General features: G+C 31.8%; 2 protein-coding genes across 5 annotated transcripts in view; one reads left to right on the top strand and one right to left on the bottom strand.

Moving 5' to 3' along the window:
• Nucleotides 1-11,340, bottom strand: part of LOC129234679 (protein disulfide-isomerase A3-like) — a 29,604-nt gene extending 18,264 nt beyond the window's left edge. The window contains exons 1-6 of the mRNA XM_054868726.1: nt 11,107-11,340; nt 10,940-11,027; nt 7,094-7,217; nt 5,459-5,563; nt 5,133-5,259; nt 4,930-5,043 (exon numbers count right to left, since the gene is read on the bottom strand). Of these exons, the coding sequence (XP_054724701.1) occupies nt 4,930-5,043; nt 5,133-5,259; nt 5,459-5,563; nt 7,094-7,217; nt 10,940-11,027; nt 11,107-11,249 (701 nt within the window). The 5' untranslated portion in view covers nt 11,250-11,340. The remainder of the gene's footprint in view (nt 1-4,929; nt 5,044-5,132; nt 5,260-5,458; nt 5,564-7,093; nt 7,218-10,939; nt 11,028-11,106) is intronic.
• A 1,322-nt stretch (nt 11,341-12,662) lies between these two features.
• The window catches only part of LOC129234678 (leucine-rich repeat-containing protein 49-like), a 98,444-nt gene continuing 91,120 nt past the window's right edge, over nt 12,663-19,986 (top strand). For 2 of the 4 annotated variants that reach the window (XM_054868723.1, XM_054868721.1), the window contains exons 1-2: nt 12,663-12,772; nt 17,759-17,873. In XM_054868723.1, the coding sequence (XP_054724698.1) occupies nt 17,826-17,873 (48 nt within the window). In that variant the 5' untranslated portion in view covers nt 12,663-12,772; nt 17,759-17,825. The remainder of the gene's footprint in view (nt 12,773-17,758; nt 17,874-19,986) is intronic. The other 2 variants (XM_054868722.1, XM_054868724.1) reach the window with 2 other exon arrangements.

Below are 19,986 nucleotides of genomic sequence, written 5' to 3'. Positions count from 1 at the left end.
AACAACTTTGAAATGCAAGAAAAAAAATCAATTAATTTCAAAATATATAAAAGAATACAACTTGGTTATAAAATTAAAGAATCCCTTAAGTCTGAAGAAAAGAAAACCTTTATAATCTGCGGTGACAACAAATAGTATAACAGCAAAAAACAAAGGTTTTTTTTTTATTGAAATTTCAATTCTAGCAATTAAATTAAAAATGCGAAGAAGTAATAACTTTTAAGGTTTTAAGGTCTTAAATCAAAAACTAAAGATTTCTTCTTGAAATCGTGATTGCAGTACACTAATTACTTCGAGACAATGGAATAAAAACAAAGGAATGAAGGCTTTTTCTTTACCTGTATGGTTGTTTATATTACGTAGCATTGAAAGCGTATAAGGAAATTTTAAGCTAGGTAAAATAAACAACCTAACAGACACAGAAGCAATCTTAGGAAGTTCATCCTGTGGTTAATAAGTAAGATTCAATACTTTGACGTTTAGTAAAAAAGATGCACAAATATGCGGCAGTGTATAATCGCACCTCATTTATTTTACTTTTTTTAAAACAGATAATTGGCGGAAAATGCGTAGGGAATTAGAGTACTTAATTTTGTAAAGCAAAAAAATTTTTTTCTTCATAAAACCAATTTTTCCTGATTTTGTTATTTTTTCAAAAATTCCCTGATATTTCCCTGACTTTTCCCTGATCTGTCGTCACCCTGTATTAAGAGTAATAATTTGAAGAATACCGTAAAGTAATATTTCTAATGGCATTATTTAGCATTTTTTTTCGACAGTAAAAGATGGGGAAAAAAAGAAAGAATAATTATGATTGAAAAGTTTTCACTGTCTAAACTTGTTTGGATTCCGGAACACCTAACAATGATCTTCTGCTCTTACAATACTCATAAAATACGTATCATTCTTCTTTCGCTTTGAAAGTTAACCGACACAGCTCTATACGGTTTGGTAGTTCAAAAAGAAAAGTATATTATGAATGATAATAAATGCATGAATAAATTGTTTTGGAAATAAATCTAGCTTTTGACTAGTAAATTTTTACAAAAATTGTGAAAGAATGCCAATTCAGTTTATTTAATATCAGAGATTTTTTTTCGATATCTTGCTCAAATACCCTCCTTCTCTCTTGGCTGATCTAGAGATGATCAAAGGGAAATAATTTAATTTATATTTCATGTTCACTTAATTACACTTATTATGACTCGTGCACATGGTGAAAAAAATCCCTTTAAAACAAAAATAGTTCCTCTTTCAGTTTAGTTTCATTTCCATAACAATTTTTTGTCTGAAAACTTGCACTACATTGTGAGATACAGCCATCAAACGAGAGATTTCTTTGCACCATCCTTTGTGGTGATGAAAGCCAAAAATTCAGCACCTACCCCTTTAAAATATACCTGAGAACCGAATTATGTTTGAATTCATACATTACTTCATAAGATAGTCACAAATGATTTAAAAAAAAAAAAAAAGAAAAACTTTCGACGGTTCTGCCCCTCTGATGACATTGATGTCAAAACTGAACCAGCATATGTTTCCTTCGAGTGCTACTCTTGGACTACTGTCATATTTGATTCTATTCATTATTTTTTGAGATATAGTCGACACTCCCAAGAAAACGTTCAATTGTTCCACCCTCTAGATGAAATAGACGATAAAAACCAATCAGCTCTAAATCACATATGGGGAAATTTCGTTTGAATTCTGCGACAAGTTTTGAGATCAAGTAAAAACAATAGAAATTGGTCACGCATACCCAGCACACATTTTCCTTCTTAAAAAAAAAATTCAGCTCAAGTCAGAACGTATAATTTGCCAAAGTTAAAATTTTTCACGGATCCAAAACTTTTTTCAAAACATTAGATATAGAATTACCTAGAAAAAGTAAAAATACCTATGTCTTTAAAAATAATACTTTCCATTATATCAGGAATTTTCACAAAAAGCAAATTTCAAAACAAGCAAAAAAAAAAAAAAAAACGACTTATTTAATTCTTAGTCTTCATTTTGCTTTTTGTTTTGACCAATCAAAATTGCTCATTGATATCAATTAACCGAGTCTTTTGCAACAGATCTATTAGTTTTACAATTGTTAGATAGTGAGTCACGTGAAATGAGCTACTGCAAATAAGGAAACTTATGTTTTTCTGTATACTATTTAATTTCTGGAATACGGCTGACGTTTACGAACTAAGACAAAAGAAAATGCTTGGAATTTTTCCAAGGAACTCATTTTGAAAAGTAATTAATGTTATTTCGCAACTTACGCTAAAAAGCATCCTTTGCACATTTATATTTTTCAGAACAATGGAAATGAGTGAATTTTGGGTCGGCAACATTTTGGGCGTATACCATTTCAACTACACATTACCATTTTTACATCAAGTATGCATTCTTGACAGTGTCAATATTTTTTAACAGCTTGCAATAATTAACATAATTTTAAAGAATTACATTTGAGTGTTACATAAGGAATTTGCAAAAGAAAAGTTTGTTTGGATACATTGTACAATTTGTTCAGCACAATTTGTACATTGTGCTGAAATTCTGAACAGTTCTTAATTAGCATATTTTAACTAATTTGATTTTTAGCCTATAAGCTATTGAAAAAAAAAAGGTGCATACCATTTACCTAAGTGAATTGTCTAACAAACTCTTTTTTGAAGTAAAGGAACTTAAGATAAATTTTTCAAAAAAATTATCAAATAGATCCATGAAATTTAAAAAATTTTTTACAGAAAAAACATTTAAAATGAAGAAAAACCATTTGTTTCAAAATGGTTAACAATGTCAATAACTTTCAATAAACAAGTTAATACAGCTAAATTGTATTTTAAACAAACAGTAAGAAGAGTAAATGCTTTTTCCTAAATATTAAATTCTAATATTTTTATAATATGGAAAAAGGGCCTAAAAAAATTTAAAAAATACAGGCTTAAGGCATAATTTAAATTGGTCAAAATGATCTACATTTAAATCTATTATTTCAGAAAGGGCATAAGTCCTATTTTTTTCAAAATTGAGTCAGCTGTGGTTTTTGCATATTTGTATGCAGAGACACCAACTAGTGCAGCAGGGAAGTGTATCCTTTTACAACAGAGCACTTTATTTAGGTGTCACATTTTTTGTTAGTGCATAAGTCCAGGACTTACACCCCCTTCTGCACTAAACACAAAGAAATAGTTAGACGCAATGGCAAAATCTTAAAACAAGATTTTTTTTTGGCGTAATAAAGTAAAAACAAATAACTCTTTTGATCTAGCATAATTTCGGCAATGGTATGTTCGTCAGTTGGGGGTTAGGGGGAAGAGTTGGGAAATCACGGAATCTGAATAAAATTCAATTTCTTGGAGTTTTTTTTATTAACATTGCTCGAGAAACTGAAAAAAAAACTATGCTTTCAGTGAGATATACGCTGGTCAAAATAAGAAAAACATGGCAGGAGACATTTTCCAGAAAAAACGCTGAAGAAACTATCAAGATTGTTGATGACTTTCCTCCGAGAGGGAGACCATTCATTTGTCCTTTGCAACCGGGATTTTATGACAATGAAACTAATGTTAAACAAATGTGACAGATAATTACCATGTAAAATTTAATTTCTTACAAATGAAATTCTGAAATTACATTAAAATTCACCCGTCACATCTGTTGAAAACTATGAAATCTGTAACTGCTAAAATAGGTGTCTTATTTTTTAAGATGACGTATCTTCCAAATTGAGATTTTGGAAAACGATTCTACTGGCGACAAATGTTTTCAATTATCAACATTTGTGATGTTTATGTATTCGATAGAACCTCAAAGGAACGGTTTCAAGCTAGCTTTTTAATAGACTGTTTAAGACAATATTGCAAAGTAAAGCTTGTCGACTGAATTACTTTTGCTAATATCGACTATAAATGAAAAATTCATACTCTTGAAAGAAATAACAAATAAAGATGATCATTCAAAACAATTTTGAACATAATCATACTAATATGTATATCGAACTTGGTACACAAAACTAGATGAGAAGGATAGAAAGATTTTCATGGAGGATGTATTTGATAGATATGAATATAGTTTTAAATGCATGTAAAACTTTTGCTATTTAACAGTTTGTTATTGTATTTTTTTTATACAAAAATTTATTTTGCTAAAACAAGACCAGAGAAAGAGGAAAATACATCATGCATTTTCTTAAGATAATAAATTTATGAATACAGACTTCACTAATCATTTTTGTCACTTTGTTATATTATTTATTATCATAAACCTGTTTCACTTGATTTACATCACTCTAATTCAGTCTTTCAGAATATTTATTGCAGAAAGAGCATAAGTGCAAATCAAAAAATATTTTAATTAATTTCAGTGACAAAATGAAACTTAATTTAAGGTGAAGTAATGATTCTACGTAAGGCTAGATTAGTCAAAATTTTTGTAGAATTAAGTTCATTTTTTAATGAAATAATCACTTTTTATCGATTCCTGAAAAGTGAATTAGTTGAACTTATGCCCTTTCTGAAATAATAGATTCATTTGGCTCTCTTATACTGAATGCATTCAGTTTATGGATTCTTGACACTGTGCTATGTTTAATATTAGTATCTTTCTGTAAAGCTACCATATCTTAGTACCCACTAATCTATGATCTTATTTTCAACAGAATATGAAACAAAATTATGTAAGCAGCCACCAAAAACTGTATCCTAGACACAAAAGGGTGAATAGCATATAAAGCTACAGCTAAAGGTTGATTTTAAAAGTAATTCTTAAAAAGTTTTTAAAAGCCAACATAATATTATGCTGAATATATTTTTTTCAAAAGAATAGATGTATTAAAACTCAAATCCAGAAATTAGACAAAACCATGAACTTAGAAAAATAACAGATGAGAAGACCTTTAAAATTAGTACAAACATATTTCATAAAAATACATACTAGTTATCTTTCACAAAAGACTTAATTTCTTCCTTATCAGCAGATCCAGTATATTTGACTTCATTGGATTCAAATTTATTCCAGAATTTTTTCGGACGATACAAGACTATTTCACTAAAAAAGAGAAAGTTAACATTAAGCCTCAAATAAGTTTAAATGCCAATGTACACGTTGAATCAATATCCAAGAAAAATATTACTTACTCTGAAAGTCCTTTTTTATCTAAAGCTTCTTTGTTGAATGTATGACCAAATAAAACTGATTCTCTAAGTTTATCAGCAGCTTTCAAGAATTCATCCTTAAGAGAACTTGACGAATCGGAAAAGTAACCTGAAACATTTAAACTTAAGACTCAAACTACAATTAATACAATAGATATTTAAAGTACCAAATGTTTTCAGATTAATATAAATTGATTTTATTTTAAAATAAAAATTAACGAAACTTTTACCTCAATGAAAACCCAAAGCAAATAAACATTTTATGACAGATAACTTACAGTTCAAATTTTTTGATAAATTATAATTACCAATGACAACAACTTCTTCTTTCAAGAACTTTTCAACATCTTCCAAACTTTGCAGTTCTCTTGAACTAGGACCAACCTGCGCTTTCATGTATTTAACAATACCATCTACAAGAAAGATTTTACCAAATATATTTCCTACATAAAAACACTATTTTCAAAGTGAAATATAAGCAGAACATAGAACAATAATCTCTTTTCCCACTAGAAATTTTATAATTGATAGGAAAAAAGATTTCTAATATAAAGCAAAAGATTTTTGCAGAATTTAAAAAAATAGATTTTATAGAATTTATAAAAATAGATTTTAAGGTCAAGTGTTGATTCATGATAAAAAGTTTGAAGTTTTAGGATACAAACTTCAAATATCTAGGATAAGTCTTTTAATGTCAAAAATAGGTAAAATACCATTAGAAATATTTTTTTTACCCCATTCTTCAAATTATCTTTCTTAGTATTTAGTACACTGTCAAAAGTGTTTTTTTATGCAGTCTGAAACTGAAGTTTTTGCACAATTCTTTTCCAAAGTGAAAAACTTTTTAGAGATTAAATATTGATACAAATCCTTTGACAGTCCAATGTTAATTGTTCTGAAAAGTTTTTGGCCTTTTTTAAGCTTAAAAGGCATTTAAAATATTAGAAAACTTGTATTTTCTGCAAGACAAACTCTTTATTTCAAAACAAAAAAACACCCTTCTACTTTTTTCTACACAGCAAGAGAACTATTGAAATAGGCTACCAAAAAAAAAAAAAAAAGATGCAGCTCATAACAGGTACTTTGGAGATATGACTTATGTAATCGCCCAATTGAAAAAGCATAATAACCGACTTTAAACGAAGAGTTAACACCCAACTATTCACAGAATACTTCGTCGTTCATACAAAAAAAGAGAAAAGTATTAGCTTGAAATTGATATCGAATTCAGCTTAATTGGTTGAAAAATAAATTAAGTTTTCTAAATTCATGCCAAAACTCAGATTTCTAAAATATATTCTAATCTTAATGTTATTACTATACTATAAGTAGAACATAAATGATTTCAGTTTGTGCTTGCATTTTTAAAAACAATCAACTTCCATTAACGACCAAGATTGAAAACCAAGAGCAGTGGTTGCTTTCGAGAGTTTCAATGTACAGTAAAACCCCTCCTAACAGACACCTCTCTTATGCGGATAATTTTTAATTCCCAAGTTCCAATGTAAATGACATTAAACCCTTGTCCTGGGGATACCTCTATTGCGGACAAATAAAACTGTCCCGTTAGTGTCCGCATTAGAAGGATTCCACTGTATTAGATTGCTTGACAGTTTTGCTGCAGCTATTATACTAATGTTTAATACTAAACAATTTCTCTTCAATCGGTATTTTATAACACGTGCGGCTAATAATATAAGAAAAAGAACTTATTAGTAGTAAACATTTTGTAAGGAGAGAAAGGCACCTATTCTTTGGATCTGTGTAACAATTCAAATTAAATTTTGAGTGGATTGGTCAAATAGTCTGCTAGCCAGTATATTTTTGAACTTAAAAGTTCTAAAACCAAGTCATCGTTTCATCACATATTCATTTATCATTAGAATTACAAACAATAGAAGAATTAATTTTAAATCAAATACTCTACAATAGAAAATTTTTACCTGAATCCCTAGGTCCATTATATTCTGAAGCAAACTCTCCATTTTTAAATATTTTTAAAGTAGGATAGCCATTGACTCCATATTTTTGACATGTATCTTTACCATTATCAGAAGTGCAATCAACCTGAAATAAAGTAGTTGTATTAAGATTTATATTTCAAAACGATCCCCAAAGCAGAATACTTTAGGATGTTCTGCAACGTAAAATCATTTCACCAAAATTGTTCTGAAAGTACTTTAAGCATTGTATGCGAAAAACCGTGACATTTTCCACAAATTGGGTGCCAAAAATCAAAATCGTTTCATATCGGAGTTTTTTTTTTTTTACTGGACTGTTGCTATTTATTTGTGTGGAAATAAGATATTTCCGGAAATATCACAGCTTTCAATCAAATGACTAATTAAAGAGCACTGAATTTGGAAAATTAGTTGATCATGAATTATAAAATCAAAAAAACTTTAACAAGGTGTCAAACCTAAACCGATTGAGATTCTCTAAAAAATAGTTTGTTTGATTTCTAAAATACATAGACAGAGCAAAGATACAAAATTTTATAAAAATCCGAACCTAGGTGGCAACTACATTTTTTTGGTTAATTTTACATGGCATGAAGGAGCAATTAAAATAATGTTCCTAAATAAATAAACTAATAAAATAAGGAATAAAATGAGTCGAGTTTGGGTTACATATAATAAAACACTTCAAAACTTTCTAAATGATTGACATATTTTCTGGATGCAAAGGAATTGAAATCTCAAACAAAACACGCAATTTCGGGCGATGGACGTGTTTCAGTGTTGGCATATTTCCAAAAAATACGTGTATGGACGAAATTGCTGTGAATGAAGATCGATCGTGAAAGTCCTACAAAGGACTTATCGAATTCAACATCGCGAGCTTTCCGCCAAATTATCGTAATTTGAAAATTTTAGATTTTCTTCTAATTTTAAGAAATCTGCAAAATTTCTACAAAATTCTATCTTGAGTTGGAAGGTATTTGTAGAAAATTTGCAGTTTCTGCAGATTTTCGGCACCGCGGTTGCCGCAGAATTTCTGCTTCGTGGTTTCTGTAGATTTTCTGCACCGTGGTTTCTGCACCGCCGTTTCCGCAGATTTTCTGCACCGCCGTTTCCGCAGATTTTCTGCACCATGGTTTTTGCAGAAATTTCACTGAAAATTGCAGAATTTTTGCAGAAAATGTATCAGTTTTCCTCTCACATTTGAACAGAATTGTTCTGCAGCTCAGGCATCTGTTCTGCGACGTACGTCGCAAATTTAGTAGTATTCTGCTTTGGGGAAAACGATTAAAACTTTTTGCACAAATTATAATTTAAAATAACTTTTTAACAGCATCTAGATATTGCAATTTTATGATTATTAACAATTGTCAATGTTGTAGCCAGTGTTCCAGTTTGAGTGGTATACAATGCTAAATATAGATAGTCGACAATAGCTTTAACAGTTCATTTTCGGAAAGTTTCTCGCAATGGGCCTCCTAACCATTTCTAGACCAAAGATAGTCTAGAATATTTTTAAAGCTAAAAGTTTTTTTAAAAAATTCCAGGGGAAAGAGAAAAATATTTCAATTTTGTGTAAAAAATCTGATGTTGCCAAACAGAGGGTATATCACATCTGTCTGTACCTCAAGTATGTTTTGTTTCACATATACCATATTTTATTTATTAAAGAAATGACTTCATTGATGATAAATGTCTGTAGCCATTAAATAAGCATCAGATCATTTTTAATTATCAGAAAATATAATCAGAAAGGAATATCTCTCTCATATGTAAGTACATTAGATCCTAAATACTCAAAAAAAAAAATATTTTCATTAATGCAGAACATATTTCACATACATCGTGCACATTCATTGGGAAATAAATATTGCGGGATTTTTTTTTGGATGAAATGATACAACATACAAGAAAAACTGAAAAAATCCAATTTTGGTTAATTTCACGAAAATTTACGGCTCATTCATGAACTAAAAACTTTCAAGGACTGTAGTTAATCAAGAAGACATATGTAAAGAATGTTAAAAGAAATAGTTGAATGGTATCAGACCAAAAATTTTAAACATTTTATCTTCATAAAAGTTTTGAAATTGACCATTTTTTACCTTTTTTTAAAAAATTTTGTAGCTTGTATCCTGGTAGCTAAGTCTTAATATTTTTCAAAAATAATACGAGAAATGAATTTCTAGGGGACAAATATAGTGCATCCTAATTATGCAAGTCAATATTAAAAAAAAATTACGACATACTCTAGCGCATAGGGGGAGAAGGGACACCGTTGGCCGGGCCTCAAGTGGGTGCAAGATGTTTAAAATGAGGGGTGAAATACGAGGCACATGCTTGAAGTAAGCACCGTTTTGAAAGATAAAAAGAACAAGTATAGATGGAGCAAAGAAATTTATTGGAGAAAAATCTACTACCCTTACGCTGTTTTTTTGACATTGTTCTGGGATTTTAAAGCATTTATCATACCTGGTACAGGTTTTTGTGAGCATATTTGTAAAAGTTGCCCCCTGTGTAGAAAACCATGAGGCTTCTTAGAAGGCTTTAGCCATACTTTTTTGAACATCCTCCAGTTTGCCCCGAACTTGATTGCTTGTAACTTATTTGTTTCAGCATCTTAAGTCTTTCAGTAAATTCAGTCAGTGTATTTCACGTATCTTAAGTCTTTTTTTGGCGGTTGCTGGCACAACATCAATAAGCTCAGAGAACATGTTACTCCATGGTTGAGTACACAGGCAGCAACTTTCTACGAATAGATACATAAAAACCTATATCACGCTATGACAAATGCTTGGAAAATCACAGAACCAATATGTGAAAAACTAGCGTAAAGGAGGTAGATTTTTTTGCAATATATTTCTTTGCTCTATCTGTACCCTGTACCTGTCTTTTCTTCCATTTAGGGTACTTACTTTAAAAACATGTCTCGTATAAGTAGTGACGTAGGGGTAAACAATACGGAGGGATACCGTAAAAGTGATTTGTGATGGGCCCCAAAATTTCTGTGCACACTCCTGGGTTGAAACACCTAAACCATTTGAGGTTCAAAAATCTTCTGCATGCTTCTTCAATACATAAGAGGAACAAACGCGAGATGTTTTATCAAAATCCGAGACTATGAGTGTTAAATCCTATTTCTTTGCGGATTAGGCCCAACAACTAAAATCAATTTAAGAAATATAAACTATTGAAATCTATGAAGATAAAGAATAAAATAGACAAATTAAAGTAGCTATGTTACTATACTAAGAAACTTCAATAATTGAAACCTTCACAGAATGCTTAGGATTGAAAGCTCAAAACAAGGCATGCAATTTTCGGCAAATCATGTGTTCGACTCTGGCATGTTTGCAAAAAATATGTTTTCAGCAGAAATCATGGTGTTTGAAGCTCAAGGTAGGAAAAATAGGAAGAGACTACAAAATATAGGAATGTTTTTTTTACATATATAGGAACATTTCTATGCATGTGCCTAGATTGACTTATAGCTTTGATAAATATAATCTCATTCTCAACTTGTGCGCTGCCCCCGCCCCCTTTATTTCTCACACGATCTATTCAAGATTTACTGACAATTTATTTTTTTTTAATCTTCGGGATAGTGCGATAGCAAAACTACTAGAACCACTATTGGTAGTACACAAAGATTATGGAGAGCTAATAAGAAATAATTAAAAAACAGCTTTATTTTGAATTGATAACATAAAAAGTAAAGTAATAATTTGGAATAAAACTTTCTATTTTGAGGTTTAAAAATTATCAGTGTTGTAGACATATATTTTACTTTTTCCAGAATAGTAGGCTCCAAATTAAGATTTCACTTACTTTAGCTAAAGGAATTGCTGGATCAGCTTTTTTTAATTCAGAAGCAGCCTTTTCATATTCGGGTGCTAATCTTTTGCAGTGACCACACCTATATTTGAATATTTTGAACGTTACACAACAGAAAATTAGAAAGCGAGATAGGAAGTACAAGAGATAAACATACTAACCAAGGTGCGAAAAATTCTATTAATATAGCGTCGTGTTCTGTAACCCGGTCTTCAAAATCGGGCCCTGAAAAATCTAATACATCACCACAGAAGACTACAGAACAAAAACCTAAAACAACAATTAAATTTAATAAATTAAGCATCTTCAAGGCTGTTTTTCCTAATGTAAAACACTTCTGACACGCCGGTATTCTTTAAAGTGCATAAGAACGTGTCATCAGTTACGTCGAAAAGCTAACTACCTAGCCACATGTGTTGTCATCCTGTGATTGGTTGAAAGGAAAGTTAAAGGAAATTAATATATTTAAAGCTTGCGTTCGACGAGCTTAACCGGTAGCTACCGATTGACTGACCACGTGAGAGCTAATGATCAGTTGCTGCAATCAACCAATCAACAGCTTAAAATGGTAACCGGTGCGGTGACCGGTAGATACCTGAACGCTGCGGTTAGTAACCAGTTGCTCACCGGTAGACCAGTTAGGTTTGTCGAACGCATCCAAAAATATATCTAATTGAAAAATCAAATTAATGTCACTTTTAAAGGTCATGTTTGGAAAAAAAAAATTAATTTGAATTTTGTCATCTTGAATTCAAATTATGTTTTTCGCAATCACGAGTGTGTGTTTGTATGTGTGTGTGGGGGGGGGGAGTATGTGTATAGGCATGTGTGTTTGTGTCTGTGTGCAATCATGAGTGTGTGGGTAGTTGTGTGTATGAGTGTTTGTGTGCGTAGGGGCAGGGTATGTGTATGTATGTGTGTAAGCATATGTGTTTGTGTCTGTGTGCAGGCATGAATGCGTGGCAGTTGTGTGTATGTGTCTGTATGCATGCGTGTGTGTATGTGTGTGTATGGTGGTGTTTGTGTATGTGTTTGTGTGTGCGTGTGTGTTGGTGCGTGTATGTATGCGTGTGTGTGTAGGATATGGACGCAACCTGGAGACGGTTTTCGCTAGAGGAGCAGCATCGTGAGGCCGGCCGACGCGACAGGGACTCTAGACGCGACGGGTGGTGCTGGCAGAGGGTGGTGCCGCGCCAGTGGGAAAATGATAGCACGCCAAAAACAGTCAAATGAAAGCAATAAGCAATCGTAATTGCTCAAAAACCAATGGCATTCTGTTTCGCTTGTTATAACGGATTTCGAAACACAAATAAAAGAGATGATTTACTTAGGGGTGAAAAAAAAGGCAAATTTAAAAAAAATAGTTTGTTTTAATCAATGCTTCTAAGATATTTTATATTTTGCTTCAATTACTTTTTAGTTCAACTGCTCAGACTCAGCAAAACAGCTTGATTTGAGGATGCCTCATATTTTCTTTGGGTTGCGTTTGACGAACCTCACCGGTCTACCGGTAAGTTACCGGTACAAACCGCAGCGTTCTATCATCCATCGGTTACCTCACCGGCTACCATTTTTAGCTGTTGATTGGAGCACGTGATCATTAGTTGTCACGTGATTAACTAACTGGTCGCTATCGGTCGTGCTCGTCGAACGCAACCTTATTTTTTCCATAGAATTAATGCGAATTTGGTGGCATGGGCACAGATAGTGTTTCACTTTTCACTTTCACTTCTTCTAACTTCTTCAAAAGTAATAAACACGAAACGCACCGGTGCGCTTGGATATTTTCTTTAATTAGTATGCGTTGGTAATTAATCTGATTAAAAGGTGTGGCTATAAGCTTCACAAACCAAATTTTATTGCTGTTTTTTACCTGTTTCTAATAAGCTTTTAAATTTTAGTTATCTTAGTGTGTTGATTTAGCGACCTGAACTAATGCTGGCTAATGTATTTAGTATTTAAAAATTATAATAATATCGCTAATTAAGAAACACATTAATTGACTTGAAATTAAGTTATTAAATACAAGTTTTATGTTAACAGAAAGACTTTTCAGTTAAAAATCAATTAGCACTAGCAGTGTAATTATATTAATTCATGACTTACTGAATATCAATTTCCGGTATAGTTAGACAGTTGACCATGCACAAAATTCTGATTGAATTTTTTAATTTTTATCCCCCCCCCTTCTCACAATCTTCTGATTTATTTAATTTTTTTTTTCTGTTAAATTAAGATAAATTTGATACGTATTAGTTTTACCTCTTTAAAATATAGTTAGATCATTTACTTTGACAATGTTCTTTCTTATTCAATCTTAAAAATAATGAATTTTTTTGTTCAAGTTAAATATTTTACTTGTGTTAAACTTATGTGTAACGGATTTACAAATTTCCATGGAAGGTTTTATTGCATTTTTAGTAGTCTCTTATCCTGCAACTCTGGAAGGTTTTTGGTGGAAGTGTATAAGTTGATTTTATTTTTTATTAATCTCATGAATTTTATTTTGTAAATGAAACATCTTGAAACAGTTCAGCAAATTTAGTACAAACAACATTTTTAATGACATATTTTTAAAACATGCATAGTGTCAAAAAGCTTCATCAATGGGGTTGTTTCCTTCAGCAAAAGTAGTACTGTTTGTCACTGAAATTGATAGAATAAGCCAAAAAGAAAAAAAAAGAAAACATGAACCCAGAAAGTACTTTTATTTTCCCAACAGTTATTTTTTAAATAATTTTTTTAAATGTCCAATTTTTCAAACAAGGCGTGGTCTTGATGATGTCACAAATGATGCACTTTGCCGCATCTTTCTATCACATTTCCACGATATGATAATCAAGAAGCAAATTAAAATTGCGCTCTACGCTTGCTATCAACCATATCGTTGCCAATACACAGAAGTAAAGATGCAAATTAACTATTTTGTTTTCTCGAATCGCAATACTGAATGGCATTTCATCATTTGTGGTGTCATCGGCAGAAGTATAAACAATGAAAGCATGTCAATTAAAGTAAATTTGTTTTAAATATTAAACTTAAACAAATTATTTAAAAAATGGCCAGACTCTACGTTTTTAAGCATGCTCTTCCAGAAAAAATTACTCTTAAAAATTTGGAAACAACCCCATTATCTTAATGAATTCTTGTAGTTATTAGCATTGCAACATTAGCTCTGAAAATTACCCATTTTCTCAAAAATTTATTGCATACACATTAAAAAAATTGCATGTTTTTCTTATTTTCATCGAAGTAGATGTGCAAACTTGCCCATACTTATCGTACTTGTACAACCCTAACCCTACTCATTAGGGTGGACAGGAAAAACTCGTTTTTTTATTGTGAAGTTGTAATAGCGCGGAAAAGTTGCGAATTATAAAGATGAAGGAAAAAAAGAATTATGGAAATCGATTAACATCTTCCGTTCGTGCATGGGGCTTAAAATTTGACAAAATATGAAAAAAAAAAAAACATTTTCGAGATTTTTAAAAAATTTTTAAATTAGATTTGTTTGTAATGTAATAGTTTGTAACGTCTTTAAACAGAGTCTCAAAACATTGTTTAAATTTGGTTTCGATCAGCTAATATCTTTTGGTCATGCACAGGCCCCAAAATCTTCCGAAATACCTAATGAAAAAGTTATTTTTATGGGTTTTCAATATTTGATGAATAATCAGTATTTAAATATAATAGACAAAGTATTTTTCAGTTGAACTGAAAATGAGATTAAAGAATATATATATATATATATATATATATATATATATATCTAAATATGTATACATAATTTTACTTCTGACATTTATAATTCAAATTATGATTTTTGCAATCACATGTTGCGACAGGACCGACGACCCTACTGATTAGGTTTTATTGTTTCGATAAATGGCTGCTGTCCTCCCAAGCTTGCCTCTCCTCCTGGGCATTTACGTGTGTGTATGTAAGTAAGGACGTGTATGTGTACAGAAATGTGTGTGTGTATGTGGGAAATGAATGCCACTTCCCAGGAGGAGGGCATTCTGGTGGATAGTGCTGTTAGTTGAGACTTTGACTAGAGGAGCAGCTCCTGCATGGGCCAGTGGACGGCCATACAGCAGAGGCCCCTGATCCATTATGAAAAAGGAACCGGACATCAAGGACGGTCAAATGAAAACAATAAGCAATTGTGGTTGCTCAAAAACTGTCGGGTTCAATCAATGTTTTCCGGTAGCCTTAGAAACTCTCGTGCTCGGATGTCGGACAGCAATCCACACAACATCACTTGCCTGGCTGGGGATGCTCTCTTTCACACCGTCCCCAAATTCCTTGCTGCATATGTCAGTAGGGATCTTAGTAAACTTAGTTCGATCTAGCTGTTTTCATCCTGCAACTCTTGTAGTTTTCTGTTATGATACATGCCTGTGCAATGGACAATTTGTCTCCTCCATTTCAATGAGTAGCCATTTCGCCACAAGCTTAAGCTCTTGGATGGCAACACGATGGACCAATTGGTTTGGGTGAAAAGTTTGTTGGCTGTCTGGAACAATACTTTCAAGCAGTTCCCAGTGCACATGCAGACTATTGAACGCTGCATAAAACTCGTCACGGTAGTCTCAGGAAAAGTTTGTGGAGCTGAATCTTGAGATGGATTTACAAGAACCACCCTACTGTTCAGATCATCCATGTCTAACTTCACCAGCAAATAGGTTTTCAAAGTCTGATTAAGTCACTGTCGATGTGTGATTCAATGTCGTCGTCACTGATTTGTACCAACAATCATCCAGATGACCATTTCTGAGTATTCTTGCATATAGAAGTTGAATGTTCTGTTTCCCTTCTTGGATCTATCTGTCTTTACTTCAGAATTCTTCCAACCCCGAACATTTATGTATTTATTATCATCTTGAGTCATGGCTAAACACCAAGTTTTCTGGGTGAGCGAAAACACCATTCTGTTCGATTGCAGGGTTGGCAACATAAAGCAAAGGTTTTGGCAAGTACCTGATATATTGTATTGCCTTGTAAACAAGTTTTGGGCCGTCTTAAGATGGTTAATCGAAAACCACATTGGCATGATGATTTCAATATAAACTGCTAATTCTTGAAGTTCAGACACGAGGTTTTCTTCACTTATATAGACAATCTGAGAGTTCTATTTGCCACCTCGAATGTGATAAACGCCGAGAATTTCGTACAACCAAATCTTCTTTACAGGTTCCTGGTACAATTTTGTTTGAAATATAAAATTAATGATGCTGACCAGGCAATCAATACTCTGAAAGTTAACTACCGGAAGGTTCCGGCAGTCAACTAACTTTTCCTCAATTGACCCTTTAGAGGTACTAGACCTCGTTGTCTTGCCATCCAAGAGCTGAAACATATGCAACTCATTGAAATGGAAGAGACAAACTGCTCATTGCACAGTCATATACCATGACAGAAACCTACAAGAGATGCAGAACTAAAACAGCTAGATCGAACTAAGTAATAGTTTACTAAGATCACTACTGACAGATAGACTGAAAAAACAATGTTGGAAGATAGCTAACGTGGCTCTAGGATGGCGTGGAGGAGAGCGCTCCCAGCCAGGCGAGTGTCGTCTGGATTGCGGTCTTACGTCTGAGCACGAGAGTTTTTAGGCTTTGCGCTACCGGAAAACATTGACTGAACCTGACAGCTTGTTTTCTTTTAATCTCATTTTCAGTGTGACTGAAAAAATACTTCGTCTTTTATATTTAAATACTGATTACTCATCAAATACCGAAAACCCATAAAAATGTAACTTTTTCATTAGGTATTTTGGGGCCCGTGCGCGACCAAAGGATATTAGCTGATCAAAACCAAATTTAAACTTAATGTTTTGAGGTTCTGTTTAAATACGTTACAAACTATTACATTAAGAACACATCTAATTTAAAAAATTTTTAAAAAATCTCAAAAATTTTTTTTTTTCATATTTTGTCAAAATTTAGGCCACATGTGCAAACGGAAGATGTCAATCGATTTTCATAATTCTTTTTTTCCTTTGTCTTTATAATTCACAACTTTTCCGCGCTATTACAACTTCAAAATAAAAAAAAAATGAGTTTTTTCGGCCCACCCTACTACTTGTATCCTTCAAAGCTTATATCATTAAATGATCTTATTCATAAACACTTGTTACCAACGCTTTGCTTCTGAAGGGGGTCATTCTGGAAAGGTGAGGGAAGGGAGTCGTAAGTGTCATTTTTAGGTATAAATGGTCTGGAGTGCATTTTCTGAAGTTCCAAAACGTTGCTTTAGATTCTTTAGCCAGTTAAGAATGGAAAGGGGGGAGGGGGGCTGATACCCTCTGAATCCCTGCCGGTGTGTTACTTTTCGTTACTTAGGGTGATTTGTTCCTTTCCTTTGTTTCAAAGTTTCTCCCTGCTCAAAGAAAAAATGCAATTCTTAATGTTCATTATGAATCTAAGCTATATTAGAAGATGAATGAGAATTTGTTTTTAATTCATACTGGATTTTACTACAGCTTTCTCAAAGTGTTAATACTTTAATAGGTATTCAATTTATACTGAATAAAAATAAGATCATCATTTCAAATTTAAAAACCTAAAATATAAACATATTTACTGAAAATCTATTAAGATTTGAGTATCCAAAAAAATCTAAATTTGTGTTTCAAAACCCATGTGTGGAAGCACTGGTAATCAATGCCCGACTAAAAGTTTTAAGACTCCTGGGAAAGAATTGTATTTGGGATAGGAAGGTTGTATTATGTCTAGAGCTTCATTATTTTCTTTTTTATTTTGGAAGTTGTAATCCCATTGATTTCTTTTTTTTTTCTCTTATTTATAGCTTGATGTATATATGCTGTATTGAAGGAAATACAGGATTGTAATGAAAAAAGAACTGTTAAACATCGATGCAATCTCGAAAAAACCATGATAAGGCATCTAAAGCTTCAAAGGAGGTATAGTTTATAAACGAATTTTTAAAACGAAAAAGCTTTCTAATATTCAAATTTTGTTTAAAAAAAATTCTCTCACTATAAATATCTAGAAAACACTCTTTCTGAGTGAGTTTTCTTTGGAAGATTTCTGCAATCAATCTTTATTCATTGGCATTAAAATTTCAGCACTAATGTCTGTGCATGGAATATTTACCCTTTGCATACACAAATAAACAAGGAAAGATAAACAGTGAAAGATAGAAACGATCTAGTTGCTTATTATCATAAAGCAACATAAAGTAAAATTTTACAAATGTTAAATTATTAATAAAATAATTTGAGACTGACAAGCTCCCAAAATCAAAATATCCTCTTTTTTCTGAAAATTTTTAATGATCTGGTTTTGTTAAAATGCTCTGATTTTGTAAGACATGCAAAAATGTTGGCTGTGGTCCTAGGCGTACAGATCTGTAGCAGGTATAAAGTGGCCTCAGTGCAAAAAAAAAATAAGACCCTGTATTTTTTGTTAAGTGGAAAAACCATGTACTACAAGTATGTTTATTTTATGCATAATTTTGTATTTGCTAAAACATTAACTACACTCCATAAAAACTTCACAAATTTTTGCAATTTCTTGTTTTGATACTTAGTATATGTGCAGTTAAGTTTCCGAATGCATGCTTCACTGAACATAATTTTCTGAAAATTTTTATGTGCTGAAGTAAGTACTCAGCACTTGCCTAGTAATTAGTAACGTAAACAAATTTTAATGTAGCTGATGCATTAAAAGAAACATATTTTTTAGCATGGTATTGCAATACGTCTAGTGTGTTTTAAGACTTTCAATCATACAAGTGATTAATTTGAAATCCGAAATAATATTTGGTATTTTAAACCTAACTTCTATTCTTACAACAGCAGTCTAGTTTAGATGGTGGACATCCATCCAAATTCCCTGAATCAAATCGCAAAACTAAACACTCTCATCAAAAAAACTTTGAAGATTTTTGAAATTTCAAGATCTATAATAATTCTGTTATGTTAAAATGATGGAAAATTGTCAAAATTTCTTGTTTAAGAGTAACTGCATTATTTTCGTTCTTGATTGCGTTGGTGGCCTTGAATAACTGGTGCTTTAGTGCATAGCATCATCTGTTTCATCCTTCATATGGTGGACCATGATCTCTAGTCATTCATAAATATATTAACACTAAGTCCTGTAACAGGCTCTGAGCTCATAAATACTTGTTTGTCATCACACTCTTTATCATGGAGTTCCAGAATTATAGTTATTTGTTAGGGTAACGTATGCCTATTTAGTTCCTGCATAGTATCTTAGTTTTTATTTTTGTTTTATTAATAAAGGAAATAATGATGTAGTTTTGCACCAATAACTTAAAATTTGTTAAATTTAATCTATTTGATCATTTAACTAAAATAATCAATTGTCAGGAATCTGATTGATATCATTTGAAGGAAAATGTATTTTCATATATGTATTTAAAGAAATTAGTTTTAAATTGATATTTTTAATGTAAATTTCTTTTTTTTTTCTTTTTGTTAAGATAGTTTTAAAAGAAATGAAATATATCTTTACAGTCAACTTGTGATAGCTTAAAGTCTTATATCTCATACATTCTTTTATCTCAAAGTTTTTGTTTAGGTCCCCAAGATTTGAGGAGAATATGGGAACAGTGTTCGCACTTAACTATCCGTAACCTGGGTCCCAGGGACCCATTAATGAAATAGATTTGGGTCCTTTGGAAAAAATGAGTCCCATAAATTTTAAACGGAAAATCTTAGTGTGTAAATGAATAATATAAAAATATTTATACTTGAGGGAAAAAAATCTATCCACATAGTGATTTGAACTGGAAATTTTTCTTAATGAAAAAGCAAACAGCCCCTCCCCCATTATCATTGGCTATTACATAAAAATAGAAAAAAAAATCGCAAGCAAATGAACCCAACTTGAAAATTGGGATCGCAAAAACGAAACATTTTCTCATATGAGTGTGAAAATTGCTCATTTGCAATCTTAAATCAGTATATTTTACTTTATTATGACTCGTTCAAAATATGTTTTAGCTTTTGTGCTATTTTTAAAATCGCCATTTTCAAGATGGCGCGATCG

Source organism: Uloborus diversus, chromosome 1, assembly GCF_026930045.1.
Source record: "Uloborus diversus isolate 005 chromosome 1, Udiv.v.3.1, whole genome shotgun sequence".
Classification (NCBI taxonomy): domain Eukaryota; kingdom Metazoa; phylum Arthropoda; class Arachnida; order Araneae; family Uloboridae; genus Uloborus; species Uloborus diversus.
The sequence above is the reverse complement of the archived record's forward strand: the minus strand, read 5'-3'. Positions and strand labels throughout refer to the sequence as shown.